This window comes from Hippocampus comes, unplaced genomic scaffold, assembly GCF_001891065.2.
Source record: "Hippocampus comes isolate QL1 unplaced genomic scaffold, H_comes_QL1_v1.1 scaffold246, whole genome shotgun sequence".
Taxonomy (NCBI): Eukaryota; Metazoa; Chordata; class Actinopteri; order Syngnathiformes; family Syngnathidae; genus Hippocampus; species Hippocampus comes.
In genome coordinates this window covers 33,690-50,127 of record NW_017806220.1, presented here as the reverse complement: position 1 = coordinate 50,127, position 16,438 = coordinate 33,690, and the positions used below count along the sequence as shown (strand labels likewise).

General features: G+C 43.9%; 2 protein-coding genes and 1 long non-coding RNA gene across 3 annotated transcripts; 1 reads left to right on the top strand and 2 right to left on the bottom strand.

Moving 5' to 3' along the window:
- Window positions 1-2,183: 2,183 nt before the first annotated feature.
- tmem179ba (transmembrane protein 179Ba) lies at window positions 2,184-5,556 on the bottom strand. The gene is made up of 6 exons (XM_019856132.1): window positions 5,469-5,556; window positions 4,846-4,978; window positions 3,080-3,276; window positions 2,812-2,949; window positions 2,660-2,738; window positions 2,184-2,583 (listed from the first exon to the last, which is right to left on the bottom strand). The coding sequence occupies exons 2-6, from the start codon at window positions 4,942-4,944 to the stop codon at window positions 2,392-2,394; spliced, it is 705 nt and encodes a 234-aa protein (XP_019711691.1). The 5' UTR covers window positions 4,945-4,978; window positions 5,469-5,556; the 3' UTR covers window positions 2,184-2,391.
- On the top strand, window positions 5,479-15,489 carry LOC109507017 (uncharacterized). Its single transcript, XR_002166395.1, has 4 exons — window positions 5,479-5,548; window positions 7,534-7,641; window positions 13,613-13,750; window positions 13,981-15,489. It is a non-coding gene; the product is annotated as an uncharacterized LOC109507017 (long non-coding RNA).
- On the bottom strand, window positions 7,113-13,616 carry prox3 (prospero homeobox 3). Its single transcript, XM_019856125.1, has 6 exons — window positions 13,353-13,616; window positions 9,948-11,425; window positions 8,805-8,912; window positions 7,937-8,049; window positions 7,732-7,837; window positions 7,113-7,619 (listed from the first exon to the last, which is right to left on the bottom strand). Coding segments are annotated over exons 1-6 (1,980 nt in total). The 5' UTR covers window positions 13,354-13,616; the 3' UTR covers window positions 7,113-7,445.
- Window positions 15,490-16,438: the final 949 nt, after the last annotated feature.

Sequence of the window (16,438 nt, the reverse complement as noted above, 5' to 3'; positions counted from 1 at the left end):
GCAGCGACTCCACGCTCACCGCCACCGAGTCAAACTGGTCTTGCGACATTTCCTGGTCAGGAGGGAATGCATAATTTAAAGGTCAGGGTGGCAGACCAGATACTTAGCTGAGAGTGGAATTGTGGATAAAGGCTTAGCACCTGAACAAAATTGCTTTTAAAATCGTTTATTCAAGTTATCGCATTAAAATCGCTTTTGCATTACCAAACAAAATATGGATGTGAAGGGCAGGCGTTATTTGGAGTCACCATCCTTACATTCTACACTGTCGTGTCTGTGACTTTGAGTGTGTATGGCTTTGAGTGACAAGTGCGTCAGCGAGTGTAGTGGACTGTTGTTAGCTCAGGTTAGCCAGTCTGCGTGTTGAATGTGCCTATTATGTGCTTATTGTCTTACTGTTTGTTGAATAAAGTTATGGGTGCATTACAATATGTTCTAACAAGCAGCGATAGGCTGTGTGAAATTAGCTAATGATGATTTGCGATTGTAGACGCACCATTGTGTAAGCAAAATTCTGCTTTCCAGTTGCTGTACTGCCTTTATTTTATTTTTAAGTGTCCAATTATCTCTTCAAAATGTATGTTTCATGTTTTGTACGGTACATATTGATAGTTTTAAAAAAAATTGTGTCATCCAAAATAATAAAACATAACACATGAATAGTAAATGCTTGATATACAGGTACAGTACTAGAAGTGTAATAATGCACTGTAAAAAAATTCAAAGCAACAAACTTTGATAACATTTTACAGGTAAATTGGGCAGGTCAAGTAAAAATGTTCTTTGCTGGCTTTCCCTTATTTCACAACAAAGAAATACGAGTTTATGGAACTGTAGTCCCTTGCATGAAAACCCAATTTTAAAGATATAAAAACAACTTGCTTCCTTTATTGCGCTAACATTGTTTTTATAAATCTCAAAAATTTGTTTTCACTGACACGACTATTTTAGCTGAAAACTACCAGTGGTGTTTTTTTTCCAATGTTGTAAACTTACCATGGATTCCAGAGTCAGATCTATAACAAGCCTGGTACTTGTCTTTTCAGACTCAATTTCCAGATGTTCCTCGGTCTGCTCCAGAGTGCTGCTGTTCTTTGGTCTACTCTGTGGAAATCCTGGGGGCTGTATTTGAATAATAAATGAATCTGAAATGCACAGCTTTTTTAGGCCTTGGAAGAAGCGCGGTTCATTTTCTCGAGACTCGTCCCCTGGCGTCTTCAGTGTCAATGTAGTGTGAGCATGCTTTACTTCCGCGCCCAACTCGTTTGTTAATCCGAAGAGATTAAACACTTAAAAGAGAGCGAAAGGTAGCCGCGAGATGACAGTTGTAATCTTATTAAGTCTATTTCCATTGATCTGTGGCTGTGGCTCCACTTCATGACACTTGCAATGCCGATTCCACAAAAACCTCCGCTTTCAACGTAGAAAATTCAACAACATGGTTCCATTTCACAAAATGTCTGCATTTTAAAGGTCAAATTGTCTCTTGCATGCAGCGAATGGCCAACTTTTTTTTTTGAGGGAGGCCTTTAGCGTTCTCATCGATGCACATTGTGCTGCTCATTCTGGCCACGTGGGGGCAGTATAGGACTATATACAGGACATCGAGAAAAGACGTCACAACTCCTCGGCGGTCGCGTGAGCTGTTCTTCGCAGAAACTGAAAGATGTATGACTAAGTAATGTTATATTGTCTGTGTTGCTGTATGTTTGTGTTCACTTTACCACATTATACTACGGCCACATAGATGCTAGCATTAAGCTGCCAAACTAAGGGCTCAGATACGCAAATGTTTGAAATGCACGCCATGTAATTCTTTGTTTGAAGTTCTACTTGAGGTTAACCGCGGGTGGCGATAAACAACTTGTAGTCTCTTCATTGAGAATATTTACTCTCTAAATTGCTGCTTGCAAAGTGAGGTTAGTCGATGCCACCATGCAGCGCTAGTATCTCATTTTTGCACTCCCAAGTCAAAACTGCTCATATGGCCAGCGAGGTAAAAATGGTTTTAGAAATCCTCTACACTCAAAATACTCTCATGGAATGTTGATGACACAACTGATTGCAAACCAGCAACGCCCAAACCTCTGGACAGTCAAAAGGAGACAAATGTCATTTTCCATCTGGCAACTAATGTCGAGAAAGATTCCTAACATGGTTTGATGTCAAAATAAAAGAGTGCGTTGTGAGTTGAAAATTTACTCAATGAAATGAAACAGAAGGTCAAAGGACATACCTGTAGATTTGACATTTTACAGTGATTATGTTCAAAACATCATTTGCCAGACTCATCAAATACATTAAAAGCACTTGCGTAGCCAATAGGTGTGGGTTTAAGTGCATACAAACAGTCATTACAAAAAAAAAAAAACGTGCGTGTTCATAGCTGCATCACTGAGGCCTTGCAGGGCGGTTGAAAAAGGGCTCTGTCTCGGCGGCCGTCACCCCAGCCTCACCGAAGAGCCCGCCGGTTGGCCCGCTCAGACCTCCCGTGATCACCTTGGACTGCGAGTTCTGGCGCCTCTGAATGATGACCAGCACGCCGATGAGGAGCCAAAAGAAGAAGTTGACCCACACGGCCGTCTTTAAGAGGAAGCGGACAGCCGATTGGCAGGGAGCCGTGATGCAATTACAATAACGGAGTGAACGTCACGCTGACCTCGGCTTTCTGTAGGCCGCTGTAGAAGTTGTCTCCTTCGATCGGATTGACCCATTTCTTAGTCTGGGCTCCCTCGCAGCTTCACATGCATCCGACAGAAATATATTATTCATCTGTAATATCCCTTGGTAAAATGTCAGCGTGCAGACTACCTGGTGATGTTGGGAACGCCGCGCATCACCGAGTTGCAAAGCACATCTCGTCCGATCTTGAGCACGCAGCCTGAGATGAGCAGGAAGAAGAGGAAGACGCCGCACATGACCATCGCCGCATTCATCCACACGTGCTCCCTGCGTTCACAGACAGATATGTGGACAGTGGTACCCCCGCTATATCGCGGTTCATCGGTCGTAACCCTCTATCGAGACACATGCATACACACGTATACACACACGTACATATGAGGGTTTTTTTCATTACCTGTGAACGTCACCGTCGATGAAGATGGCATATAACCAGTAGAGAGACAGCGAGAAGCAGAGCACAGCCACCATGATCGATATGGCCGAGACAAAGTAGCACACGGAGGCGGAGCTGGACACCTGAACCCCAATGGTGCTTTCTGTTGCATTGTAGCTCACAAGTCCATAGAGCATGCACAAGCCTCCAAAATTACCCTGGAGGAGTTTGTAAACCAAATAGATGATACTAAAAATAACATTTGACATGGGCCACAAGGTTAGTTTAAAAAAAAAGGTGAAGGTGCGGGCAGAGTGAGAAGGGAGGGTGTGGTTTTAGAATTTTCCAGCTATATTCAAAGATACAAATAAACCATTAATAAAGAATAACCCAATCTTCAAAACACTGTAGTGAATAAAGATAATTCAGTTTTAGAGGCAAAAATATTTTCTTCCACTTTGTGCTCTGTGGCCGATTTATAAAAACGTCACGTTAAGGATCCTCAAGTAACTGAAAAATGGTCACCTTACTCCAATTTGCCTTAATGCCTTTCAGAGAAAGAAATTAACTAGACAATACAAACAATATATATTTGCTTTCTTGACTGATTTTAGTGAGTTTCAGAAAGTTGTCCACTTTTAAAGTGGCTCTTTCATCCTTCCTTTTCTCTGTATGCAGCCCTCAAACAAAAAAGTTTGGACACCCGTTGTAAACATTTATTTGGCACACCTGGTATTTCATCTAAAGTACAGACTTATGTTTCGAGCTTCAAGTGTAAAGGTCCAAGTAGAACAATTTTTTTCCATTTGGAATATTTGTGTGGTTAGTGTGGTCCTAATTGGTTGGATGACATCATATAACTTTTTTGCATCAATCCATTGGATTCCTTTACTTTTTATGTGATGTCATCTTCTCCCCCTTTGTTAGCTTTTTTGTACTGTTTTTTTAACCTTTAGAACATGATTTTGTCCTAATTTGTTTTGAGAAAAAATATATATATATATTTTTTATCATCCGAAATTGGTTAGCTTCTGGGGCTACACTGCATTTTTTTTTCAATCATTATGTGATCATGACGTTTGACAAAGCACTTTTCAGGTGTGCGATTTGAGATTAAATTTGTTTGCCTTATCTGTCGCTGCCCCCACCCTCTGGAACTCTCGATTACAACACATTCGCAACTGTACTGACCTTCAATCCTTCAAATCATCTCTTAAAACTCACCTGTTCCGCAATGCTTTCAACACCTTTTAATCTATTTTACCCATTTCTGCTTTGTTTTTCTTCTTCTAAATGTGTTGATTTTAAATCATGTATACTTGGCTTTAAAGTGTGCATTTTTATCTCGTGTTTTAAACTCTTGTAAAGTGTCTTTGAATACGATGAAAAGCGCTTTCGAAATTAAATGTATTATTATGTCATTATTATTACTACTACATTGAGATCTGTTTCGAATTTTTTGCGCCTTCCTGTGGGCCTGTAATTTTATTATTTGGGGAGAAACGGCAGCATCTGAATGTTTTCTGCTGGTGGGATGTTGCACGGTCCAGCATAATGGGCCACGAGGACCCTGTGGTCACATGGTTGGATCTGAACCCATGACTGTTGTTATGACGCTCAATCTTGAAAAATAAATGCGACGGGGTGAGAAGAAAATTTACGATACCTTGGCTGGTTTGGGGGGGTTTTCTCAGAACTTTCGATCAAGGTAACTTTTACCCGGAAGGGGGTAGTGAGAATGCACATTTAAAGTTGTAAAAGGCTTGTTGATCGGTCTGTCAAGTCACCTGGACGACGGTGAGGGAGGCGGCGGTGACAATTCCGCAGACGAAGCAGCAGGCGTACAGGACCAGCTCCAGCAGCAACAAACCGGGGAGCGCCATCATCAAAACGCAACTGCCAGATTCTTGTCCTCTGCGGCTGTGAAGACAGTGTGATTGAAGTGGGAAACATCCGGTAAATTGCATCAAAATAAAAGCTTTACGGTAGTGCTCGTTTGTTTATGTCCTAAACTACTCTGACTTTACAAATTTAAAGGGGGCATTGAATTAATATAAAGTGCTTCGTTTGCTTTTTGTCCCCAAGTAAACACAGATTGTACAACACGCACACATTCAAGTAAAAAATCTTGTTAGTACAATTTATTTTTTTTGTTCAATATTTTATGATCACGTTTTGTTGCATCATAATTATGCGACAACTCTGACGTATTGGCTGTGCGCCCGACTAGTGTTCAAAAGCTTTTTAAAATTTCACTTGCCCACTGTAATAAACCAAACTAAAATAAAATCTTATACGGTGGCTGAGAAGTAAAGAATGATTAAATTATCCAGAATAAAGCCTATAAAGGAGCCCTGAAGGGTTTACAACCGTTTCCCCCGTTTACAACCATTATGTATCTACCACATACGCTAAAGTTTGCAAAGCTTCTTCCGTTTGGTCTTCGTTTACGTCTTCCGTCTGTCTCGAAGCTCCCGCCGCCTTCCACAGGTCAGTCTAAGTACTACAACAAACATCAACATTTCAAGTTTTATCCTCAAAAAAGGACATAGCAACAGATTTACCTTCTTGTAATCCACAAGAAAATGATTCAACCGCAGAAAACGCATATATTTTCCCACTAGACAACACAACATAATTTTCTCTGTCACACAGGCAAAAAAAAAAACAACATACCACCTCTTTGCAAAAGTATATTGTGAGCTACTAAATGTATTTTCATCCATCTATTAGTTTTCACCACTTATCCTCCCTAGGGTAATGGCTAAGTCCTTGGACCCGACCCAGCTGACTTTGAGAGAGAGAGAGTAAAACAACTAATCAGAGCAACTATTTGGGAAGACTTGCTGCCTAAAGAAGAGTGTACAGACCTTTTCAGTTATGTCCAGGTTGGTGGGATTGACAGAGTAAATGTCCTCCTTCAGTTTAAATTGACTGAAATTCGCTCAGATGTTGGTCACGTTGTGAGACAAACTTCTCTCTGAATCATTCTCCCTTCCCTCCCATGGTACAAATGTGTGAAAAATGCAAACAATTCGTCAGACTGACTTGCTTGACACACTTGAACACTGCTTGTCATACACACAGATTAGCTCTGGGTTGCAAACTGCTTTCAAGCGTTGCGAATCAGATTGAGGTGATGTCAATGTGTGGAATCTCAAACAAGAGCTGTCATATGCCAACCTGGGAATTTGCTCCATCATTAATTACTGTTTATCTTTGGGGTCAGGAGGAGAAAACTCATCCACAAATTCTTCATCTTTGATGTTCTAATTTAGAGAGAATGGTCATCGTGCTTTGAATGGATCTGATGACTCTGTGTGAAATGTGTTTTTTTTTCCAGATAACATGTTGCATGCTTGTGTCCAAACGCATCAAGAAAATGTCTAACACACTCACACGCCTGACTTTTTTTTTTTTAATTTGTTGCTCATATTAAACATCCAATTTCACAAGTGTGTTTGAATGAGGCACAGATTTCAAGAATAGGCTCACTGTACATTTGGAACAGAAAGCAACAGGTTACAATTCAAAACGCAAATATTATACACATGCACTTGAAGATACGCCACAAATAAAGTCTCACAAAAACAAATTGAGGAGCCACAACCCAAATAGCGGCAGGCCGAGCCCACTTAGACTTTGTTTCATTTTTTTTACACCATTTAAAATATATTGTTCCAGTGAACAGACATTTTGATTATCAATCCACTCTAATTCATTTCCCTCATCTTGCTCCAATAGTTTCTAAATGTTTTACAAAATACAATACATACAAAGATTGAGGAAAAAAAAAATAAAAACAGAGACTGGACGAAAGTGTGTGTAAACAGCATGTCGGAAACCTGTATGGTTTTAAACTTCAAATGTAGAGTTGAAACTCGTCTTATATGTCTGAAGGAACACATTTAATCATGCATGTATGTTCATACAGTGGTGCCTTGAGATAAGAGTTGAATTAAATCGCCTTTCCCCATTGAAATGAATGGGAATGTCATTAATTCTCTCCAGCCTTTCAAAAAAAATACATTACGAAAGATTGTATTTTATTAAAAACATATTGTAAAACACAATCAACCGGAATTGAACAGTTTGTGCATCATGATTATTAATTTACTGCAATTGTGCAGCGCCCTGTCGTGTGTCTGCGCCTTGGCCACCTGGGGGCAGTATCATACAGACATCAATGAAGATGGTCACAACTCCTCAGTAAGCTGCAGTAATTTGCCTGAGAGAATTGGTATGTAATCGATCACTATCTGCCAACCTTTTGCTTGTTGTGAAGGCAGTTTGACTCATGCCTTGAAATAACTTATGACGAGTCTTACTCATATCTCAAGGCATTGCAGTATTTAGAAAAAAAAAAAACCAAAAACCTTGATTATAATTAGCCGACTGGACAACCAGGCAGTCTGAAGGCATCTGGTACGCTACTGTCAAGCTTACAGATAATTTTGTATATTCCTTTCTTCCAGCACGGGTCGGTGTCTCTGCCTGTCCAAATGGCTGAGTGAAACTCCCTCAGGGCCACCTCAGACACTTCGATAAACCTTTCCGGGACCTGGAAATAGCAAGAGAGAAAGGTGAGTTAAATAATCGTGTTGTTATCCCATCTAGAAACATGAGCGGCTGAACCTTCCCGTGACATTAAAACATCCAAGTTAAAGATCTACCTGGTAGATGTTACTTTTATTGTAGTGCATGTTGAGTATGCGGTAAAGTTCTGTATCCCGGCCCACTCGCAGCTGACTCTCTCTGCCCAAGCGAGGTGCACTATCCCTGCATCACACATACGGACCCAAAATAAGCATTTCAATTCATGTCAGTAGCATCACATTTGAACAGTACACAGTGGAAAAAAAAAGAAAAAAAACTGACCGGGTTAGAGCCTCACGGACAGCCTGCCGAGCAAATCGCTCCATCTGGATATAGAAGAACTCTCTGAAGTTGCTGAACCACTTAATCATCTGGGAGGTCACGCAGCGGTTAAACTGGACAGACAACACATAGAAACACCAGTGGAGGGAAGTGACCAAGTATGATTACTTCCTTACTGTACCTAAAGTTCCTGTAAAGTGAAAATACTTACAGTACGTCTTGTAAATTTGACACACCACAGAGAAGAGTGTTGTTAATAACCTTGCCCAATTTGCAAGTCTTTCCTATGTGGCTTCAAAATCATGAAAGTCACGCCGTTCTCTCCACACTGGGCTTGGGTGTGTCCGCTGAAAACACGCCTGCACTCGACTGTCAATCAAATGCTACTTATATGACCTGGAAAAATGGATGCTAATTTGTCTAGCATCTTTTTTATGCTGACACAGACGTCACGTTTCAGCTGCGAAAATATACGGCGTGAATATACAATATATCCCCTCGACATTGGGCTTTCCATGTCGCGGCAACGAGGCATTCTAAATCAGCCATGCCAGCCTGAAGCCATGTCCACGTGCTGTCTGTGTTGTCAAAAACAAAACAAAACTCACTTCTTTTTTTTTTTTTTACTTCTCTCAGTGTAATGTGTGCACTCAGAGCAGACAATGAGGCACTCTAATGAAGCCACACCATTGGACTACCTGAAGGGATGTAGGCATAGCAAGCTAGCTGAACAATTTTTTTTCTACATAATTGCTGGACTGCAGAGTGCGAGTACCGTTGCCACCTGTGACATGAAAATAACTGCTGCGCGTGCGTGCGCACACACACACACACACACACACACACACACACACACACACACACACACCTTGACATCAGGGAAGTATGTCTTGAGAGTATTGGAGCTGGGATAGCGAGCGTAGAAGAACATGAGTTTGGCTTTCTTCAGGTGGCAAGGAGACAAACCCTCCTGAGTGTATACATGAGGCTAGTTAAGGAGAATTTGCTGGTCAGTTCAGTCTACTTTTGTCCAATTGGATTTCAGCATCCGTGTGTTGCCATGTCAATCTAATCTGCCCACTTGCTTCAGAATCATTCGTGCTGACCTTTGAAAATTCAACTATATAAGCAACGGGACTGTTTCAGATTTCAAATTCCTCCGCACAGGGCCAGAGCGCTGGCTCTCGATCACATCATATATATTTTATATATATTTTTACGCATTGTTATTGATTGAAAACAAATCTATAAACTCTCTCAAAGTGTCGTAAAACTCCGCCTCTTGCATCACTCTGTGGGAGCCATGCAGCATCATGTTGCCTCAAGATTAAAAGTCTGAATAAGTGGACAATAAGTGCAAATAGTCAGGTCAGCTCCATTTGACTAATTCTATTTTGTTGGAAATGGATCGCTGTAATGCTTTGGTGCAGGAGGAACGGGTCAGCCACGAAGGTGAAGTGACTGCGGACTCATTTTGTTTTAACAGATTTTTGTCTGACTTGGGTGTTGTTGGTATGCAACGGTATATGACTGCAATATGAGGTATGATACCAAGTGTTTTCCAACGATACATACAGTACATGACTCACAAAAAGTTAGCGATATTTGGCTTATGGGTGAAATTTCAGGATGAGCCTAAAATGCATTCAAACTTTTACAGGTGAACTTAATGTGACCTTCTCTATTGTGACTACACACGTACAACTGTTAAATGTTTCACTACTTTTTGCAGAAGTTGCTGTACTCTAACGCAGATGATGATTCGCCAATGTGTCAAACTGCCGCATTACAGCGGCAACTGCAGCTGGGGAAATCAGATTTTTTTTTTTTTTTGACATTTTGCTTTAAATATCGTTAGCTGGTATCATCAGCCTCCACACATATCCGATACCTTAGGATAAAGCCAGTATGGGCCCGATACCGTGACCCAGACCATCCCCATTCACTCGCCCATCCCTAGTATAAAAGTATAAAAGACAATCCTACTGAGTTTTTCTATACAAAAGGATATTCCTCCTGAGCTCAGGTAAAGCTCTCCTCCGTCCATCATCCCACCTCCCCTCACTCCCCTCTCTCTGCCGCCGTGAGCGTGGCGCATGAGGGAAGGTCCCAAATGACCGAGTAGGGGCAGCGGGGGAAAGGAAGGGTGTGTGGGGAACTCCAGGAAGGGGTCGGAGTTGAGGAAATCCTTGCGCGACGACGGGGGAAGAGGGGGCATCTGCGGGTGGTGGAGCGAGCGGGAGAAAAGCTGCTGCATGGAGTAGTGGAGCAGCGGGAGGGCCAGAGGAGGGGCGGGGAAGGACGAGGAAGAGGAGGATGAGGAGGAAGATGAGGGCGGATGGGCAGAGGTGGGCTCCTTGGGTTGGGGCACCGGGGCTAAGAGCAGGGGAGGTCGAGGGAGATGCAGCGAAAGGTCGGGGTGACTTGGCAGAGGCGGGCTGAGAAAGGGGCGTGCCTTCGGGAGGTCGGGTGACTTTTGCGCCACCAGTGGCAAGGCCAAATCTGTGGTCTGGGTGCCATGGGGAGGCAGGCTGTTCATGGTTTGAAGCGGTCTTTCTCTGTCTCCATCATTCCCACCTGGCCTCTCCTCGTGACCTCTGAACTCTTCCTCCACTCTCGCCTCTCTGTCTTCCACGCCGGCTTGGGGACAGGACGTGTCGGTGTAGAGCCGAAGGACGCGGTCGATGACTCTTGCCACGGCGCTGCCGAGCTCCAGCTTCAAAGCCTGGGCGAACTTGTGCCCCCCCTCATCGTCCTCATCTTTTATCCCTCCATCCCAGTCCAACCACAGGCCCACTCCCTCCATCGCACCTTCACCTCGTCCTCGCTGCGTCCTCGCGCCGTCTTTTTGCTTCTCTTCCCTTTCCTTGAAGCTATAAAAAGGGGCGATAAGACAGAGGGGCTCGTTTTCCGCAGCACCTCCATCGAGTTCCTCGTCGTCGTCAAACATCCGCTCGGCTATGACCTCATCCTCCGCATCCTTTCCATTTCCATTCCTTTTCCCCTCCTCTTCGTCGGTGTTGCTCTCCCCAAAGGCCCTCAGCACTTTCTCCTGCAGGGCTTGCAGTCTTTCCCTGGCCTCCTCCAGCTGCTCCTTCAGCTCCGCTCTCCTCCTCCTCCTCAGCTCCCTCCCTCCCCCACCACGCCTCGTGCCGCCCTCCTCCAGCTTCATCCTCTTCAACCTCGCCAAGTCCTGACCCCATTGGGGTCCCGCTCGCTTCTTACCCTCGTCGTCAGTCGACAAGCCCTCCTGGCCCTCTGGCTCTTCTCGCTCCACGGCCAGGTGTGCGCTTGGCGGGCCGCGAGGGGTTCTGCAGGACTGGCTGAGGTGCTGCTGGATGAGGGGGAAGCCGAGTGGTCTGAAGGCGGTCGGAGGAGGCCGGCCGCCACCTGGAAGCCCTCCGAGCACTTCTGCCGACAGGAGTTGGGGGGCAAATGGGTGGACTTGCGGGTTGGAATCATCGAAGAGGTCTGAGGGGGAGTCCATCACTGGGGGAAGAGTTTCAGAATGTAAATTAGGATTGTTTGGTTTTTGGGGCGACCTGTTTTTGACTGAAGGTACCTCATGAGAAGACTGTCAAACTTCCTTCTGAGTTTCAAAATTTAGTCTGAGACTGTGAAAATCGTGAGGTGTAAGCCATTCTTGTAAGTCTCAGTGGCTGGTAGCACAGAAACCATCAGTGTGAAACAAGAATCTGCTATAGCAGCACCCAACTGCCACTTTAACCGTCTGGAGTTCACCAGCCACATTTATCTCGTAACATCACAAAATCAGTTTTGGTCACACTGCATCAATTGAATGGCCACGATGCTGCTGTTTTTGGTGTGCCCGCCTTGGCCACCTAGCGGCAGGATAAGACATATGGGGAACTATACTGTTCAGCCGTCTCAACTCCTCTCAGCTCATCAGCACGGCACTAATATTAGTTACTCTTGTCTGAAGATAAAGAATATATGACTGTGAGTATATTGTCTGTCCACCTGTGTCACTGGCTTCCGTTAAAGCACCGCAAAATAGATGCTATCAAGCATTAGCATAAAGACAGCGGATTTAACGGCTAAGCTCTGTGGAAGTTTTAAGTTACACATGGTGGAATTCTTAGCACGTAAACAGCTTGAAGACTCTTTTTGAAGACTATTGACAAATTCGATATCCATGGAACAAAGGTTAGAATTGGAGAATTGGCCCCAAAATGCATAGTGAGGAGAAGAGTCAGGTGGATGTTTAATTGTGACATTTCACTCTTCTCATCATCGCCAAATGTTCCCTCCTTCCTTCCTCTGTACACCTCCCACTCCCTCCTCTCCCTCTTATCAGTTCAGACAGCTTGTTAAGCACTGTTTGATCAGAGTGTTTACCGTGACACACACACACACACACACACACACACACACACACACACACACACACACACACAGGATGATTCACACAGTAGTGGGGCATGAGAGGCTTGTGAGAGGGCTAACAATGGTCAGTGGTCCTTTGGGAGTGAGATGGACTCAGAACACCACGTACGTGTGTATGCGACCCTCTGCTGGGTGAACCATCCTGTGTGTGTGTGTGTGTGTGGGTGTGTGTGTGTGTGTGTGTGTGTGTGTGTGTGTGTGTGTGTGTGTGTGTGTGTGTGTGTGTGTGTGATCAGTATAGTCCGACTTAGCTTTGATAACACCCTTAATCCACTTCAGATGGATACACTCACCGCACACAGAGATGGATGGACGGATGGACGGACGGACGAACGGACGGACGGATGGATGTAGGGATTGATAGTGAGCATTTCGGGTCCCCTGGTGAAACACTAAGAGAATAATCCCCCTATAAATAGCTAAATATCAATTATTCAAATGCCCTCTCTTCCCGGCTATAACACAGCCCAGATGGCAGGCGGGCCAATGCGCTTATATGCGCCGGCCAGATTAGCTTTTTTAAAGCCAGTCGCAAAGCTGGCCAAAATATTAACACTGAGCAATGGACATGAAAGCCATGTTGCTCGAGATTACACTTAAGCGGCGAGTATTATTCACGATGCATGAATGGTAAATTTAAACAGATAGATACAATACACTGTTATGGACAAACAACGGAATTTTACTTTGCTTGATCTGATCTAATCAAATGAGACTTTGCATTCACATTCATCCTTGACTACAATTTTGAATGGAAATCTACTATCATGAAACCAAATAAATAAATAAATAAATAAATAAATGCTCCAAAACCAGCAGGGAGTGAAAGACACACTGTATTTTTGTTTATGCGTGTGTGTGTGTGTGTGTGTGTGTGTGTGTCTGTGCGCGAGCTCCCCCCGACTGATTGGCAGCTGGACAGATGATGTCGCAGTGTGAAATATATCTATTTTTTTACTTGCAGAATGCAAAACTTGCAAAATAAACTAGCAGGAAATAAATCACTTACTGTCAAACAGCAGCGCTCCAACGGGCTCTCACCGAGGCTTTTCGCTCAGGTGTCCGCTGACGTGCGCTCTTCCTCGGTCGACTGTCCTCAGCTGGCACCCGCGATGATGGTGGTGATGGTGGTGGTAGAAAAAAAAAAGGGGGGGAGAAAGGAGGAAGGGAAAGGGGGAGCTCGGACATGTGAGTCCACAGCTCTCTGGCCGTGTTGTTTTGTATTATTCAACCGCCCCCACTAGTGATCCACTTCTTCCCCTCCCTCAGGAAAGCAAATCTGTACCCGGCTGGCACAGTGTGTCATCATGCTCGAATGCTGCTGCTGCTGCTGCTACTGATGTCCACTTGATGACTCTGCCCCGCCCATGTTGGCCTCATCAACGATGTACAAACAGGAAGAGATAGGTAGAGGTGACAATACTTAAGTAGAAGAATGCATACTCGAATCTGGTACTGACTCAACTCTTGTACTTACTTGTCTTAAAAGTCCAAAAAGTTAAAAAAAAATAGCAAGTTTGAAGTTCTTTTTTTTCCCCTCTGGCCCCACTTCATTATCTCTCCCTTCCACTGATTTATGTTGTCATTGCCCTTCACATTAGCGTCTCCTGTTTATTGTCTCCCTCTGCTTCTGTCAGGCAACTCACCGAAAGCCCTCAGTTGTCATGGAACCAAGGCTGGAGAACAAAAGATGGACGCGGCTATGGGTGAGTTTATGGGGCTTTGGAGAGGGTGGGGGGGGGTAGAGAGATGGGGATGTGGATGAGGCTGACATGGAAGCAGGCAGTCAATTAATATTAATAGGAATAATTGGGAGGGGGGGATGCATGCAGAGGGAGGACGGCAGGAGATAACAAGGTCAATGATGGCTGCATCTGATCTAAATAACAAAGGACCGCGCACTGTGAGCGTGTGTGCGTGCGCGCGAGAAATGCAATTGATGGCTAAAACAGTCCCCTAAAAAGGCGCAAATGGCTCACAGAAAAGTACAGCCTGGAGCCTAAAATTGTGCGTCATTTCTCTCAGGTCTCCGATTATGTAAGCTACTCAAACACTATCCCTCTCATCCATCCATGTGCACATGCAGCCACTTTCGTCGGAGCTTATGAATACAGCGTCCAAGAGTGAGAGGTACAGTATAACAACAATTTGAAAAAAAAAAAAAAACAGGGGAGGGGGGGTATAAAAGGATCAATAGATGGCATAAAGTGTATGTGCATTGATTTACTCACAGGGGAGCGCAATGGGGTTGATGGAAACATGGGAGGGGAGCAGGAAATTGCAAGAAAACAGGATTAAGGTCATTTTTCATCCATTATCTAAAAGCAATCCACAACATATGCTTCTGTGGTTGCTACCTGCCTGGACTTTAGACCATTTGCTTTGTCCTACATGCATGATGGATGACACACAAAAACACCACCTTGTTTCTGCAGCTGAGCCCCTCACATTACCTCACATTACTTTCGTGTGGCTAAATAGCACTCGTCGCGCTTATTGACTGGTTGCCTGCATTTATATCCAACCTTACGCATGATGAGAGTCCAATGTCACACATGAGAACGGGCAGCAGAAAAAGCACAAGTACTGGGTCCGAGTTTAATCCGTTCCGTGGCCACGCGCTTACCTCAACATGCGCAAATCATCTTTCCCCATTGAAATGAAGGTAAATGCCTTTAATCTGTTCCATTCTCCCAAAACAATAACAACAACAAAAACACTGTAATGTGTTTTTTTTTTAAACAAAGAAAAATGGCACTGTACAATACTTGACCTTAATAAAAGCATTCAGTAATGGCAGAACTAAATACAATGTAAAGAGTTAGCCAGCCACAATTTTTGCTTCATTTCGATGGACATTAGGCTGTTCCTCTTAGTGTGCACCCCTTGGCCACCTGGGGGCAGGATAATACAAACATGGATACATGGAGAGGGAGACTGATAGAAATTCTCAGTAAGCTGCAGTATTTTTTTTTCAGCACAGCATTCAGAATATATGTCTGAGTATTGTTATGTTGTCAGACTATCTGTGTTGCTGCACTGTTTGTTCATAATTCTATTCTTTTAAGTGGTACACATAGCTGCTACTTGTTACCCTGTCTGTCTTCCTCTGTGTTTTGTGTGTTAGCATTAAGCTAGCGGACTTACAAATGAAGTTTTTTTTTTTTAAACACAATTCTCTTTTGTTGTATGTTTAGTTTGACAGCAAACCTCAACTGAGAGTGTCAATCAACATCTTTTTTCAATTTTTTTTTTTTTTTTTACTATCAACCTGCAACTTGTTGTGCAGTGACTTCACTGCCACCATCATAACAACGCTTAAATCTTTTTTTTTTTCCTGCTCACAATTTAAAGTAAAAATTCGGTTCTCTCCGATCTCAAGACACCGCTGTACTGTGATTGTGTGTGTGAGAGAGACTCGCACAAAACTACACTGAAATAGCTGAGGGCAAGGTGAATGAAAACGAACAGCCACAGACAGAATGTGGTGGATAGTGTGTGTGTGTGTGTGTGTGCGTGTGTGTGTGTGTGTGTGTGTGTGTGTGTGTGTGTGTGTGTGTGTGTTTTGGATGGAGGGGGAAAGAGGAAGCAGCAGAAGGGGCCGGGGGCATTGAACAAAAACAAAAAGCAAAGAGTGTGGCGGGCAACCAAAGGTGTCAGTATTTGGCGCGGTAGCGACCCGGGCATGTAGGTCATAACGGCTGCTCCGCGTGTGACTAAAAACCAAACTAATGTACAGCGCATTGGAAAGTGGGCCTCTCACCATGTGGCTGCGAGTGCGTGTGGTCAAAGGTTGGAGAAGCAGTTTTTACACGGACACACACACACACACACACACAATGAATTAGCTTGCAAAGTTGCACATAACAGCTGCCCTCCCTGTCATACATGCACAGGTAATGCACCATGTATGGCACTAAATTATGCGTGCGCACATACACAAACGCGCACACACGTCCCTCTTTTGATCCCTTGTGATAACACGCGCACACACACGCGTGTGGTGATAAGCTATTATGCTCTCAGGCTGGAGTGTTTTGATGGTATAATTGCAGTGACCAGTGAGGAGAAAAAGGCAGGGATGGAAAGGGGGAT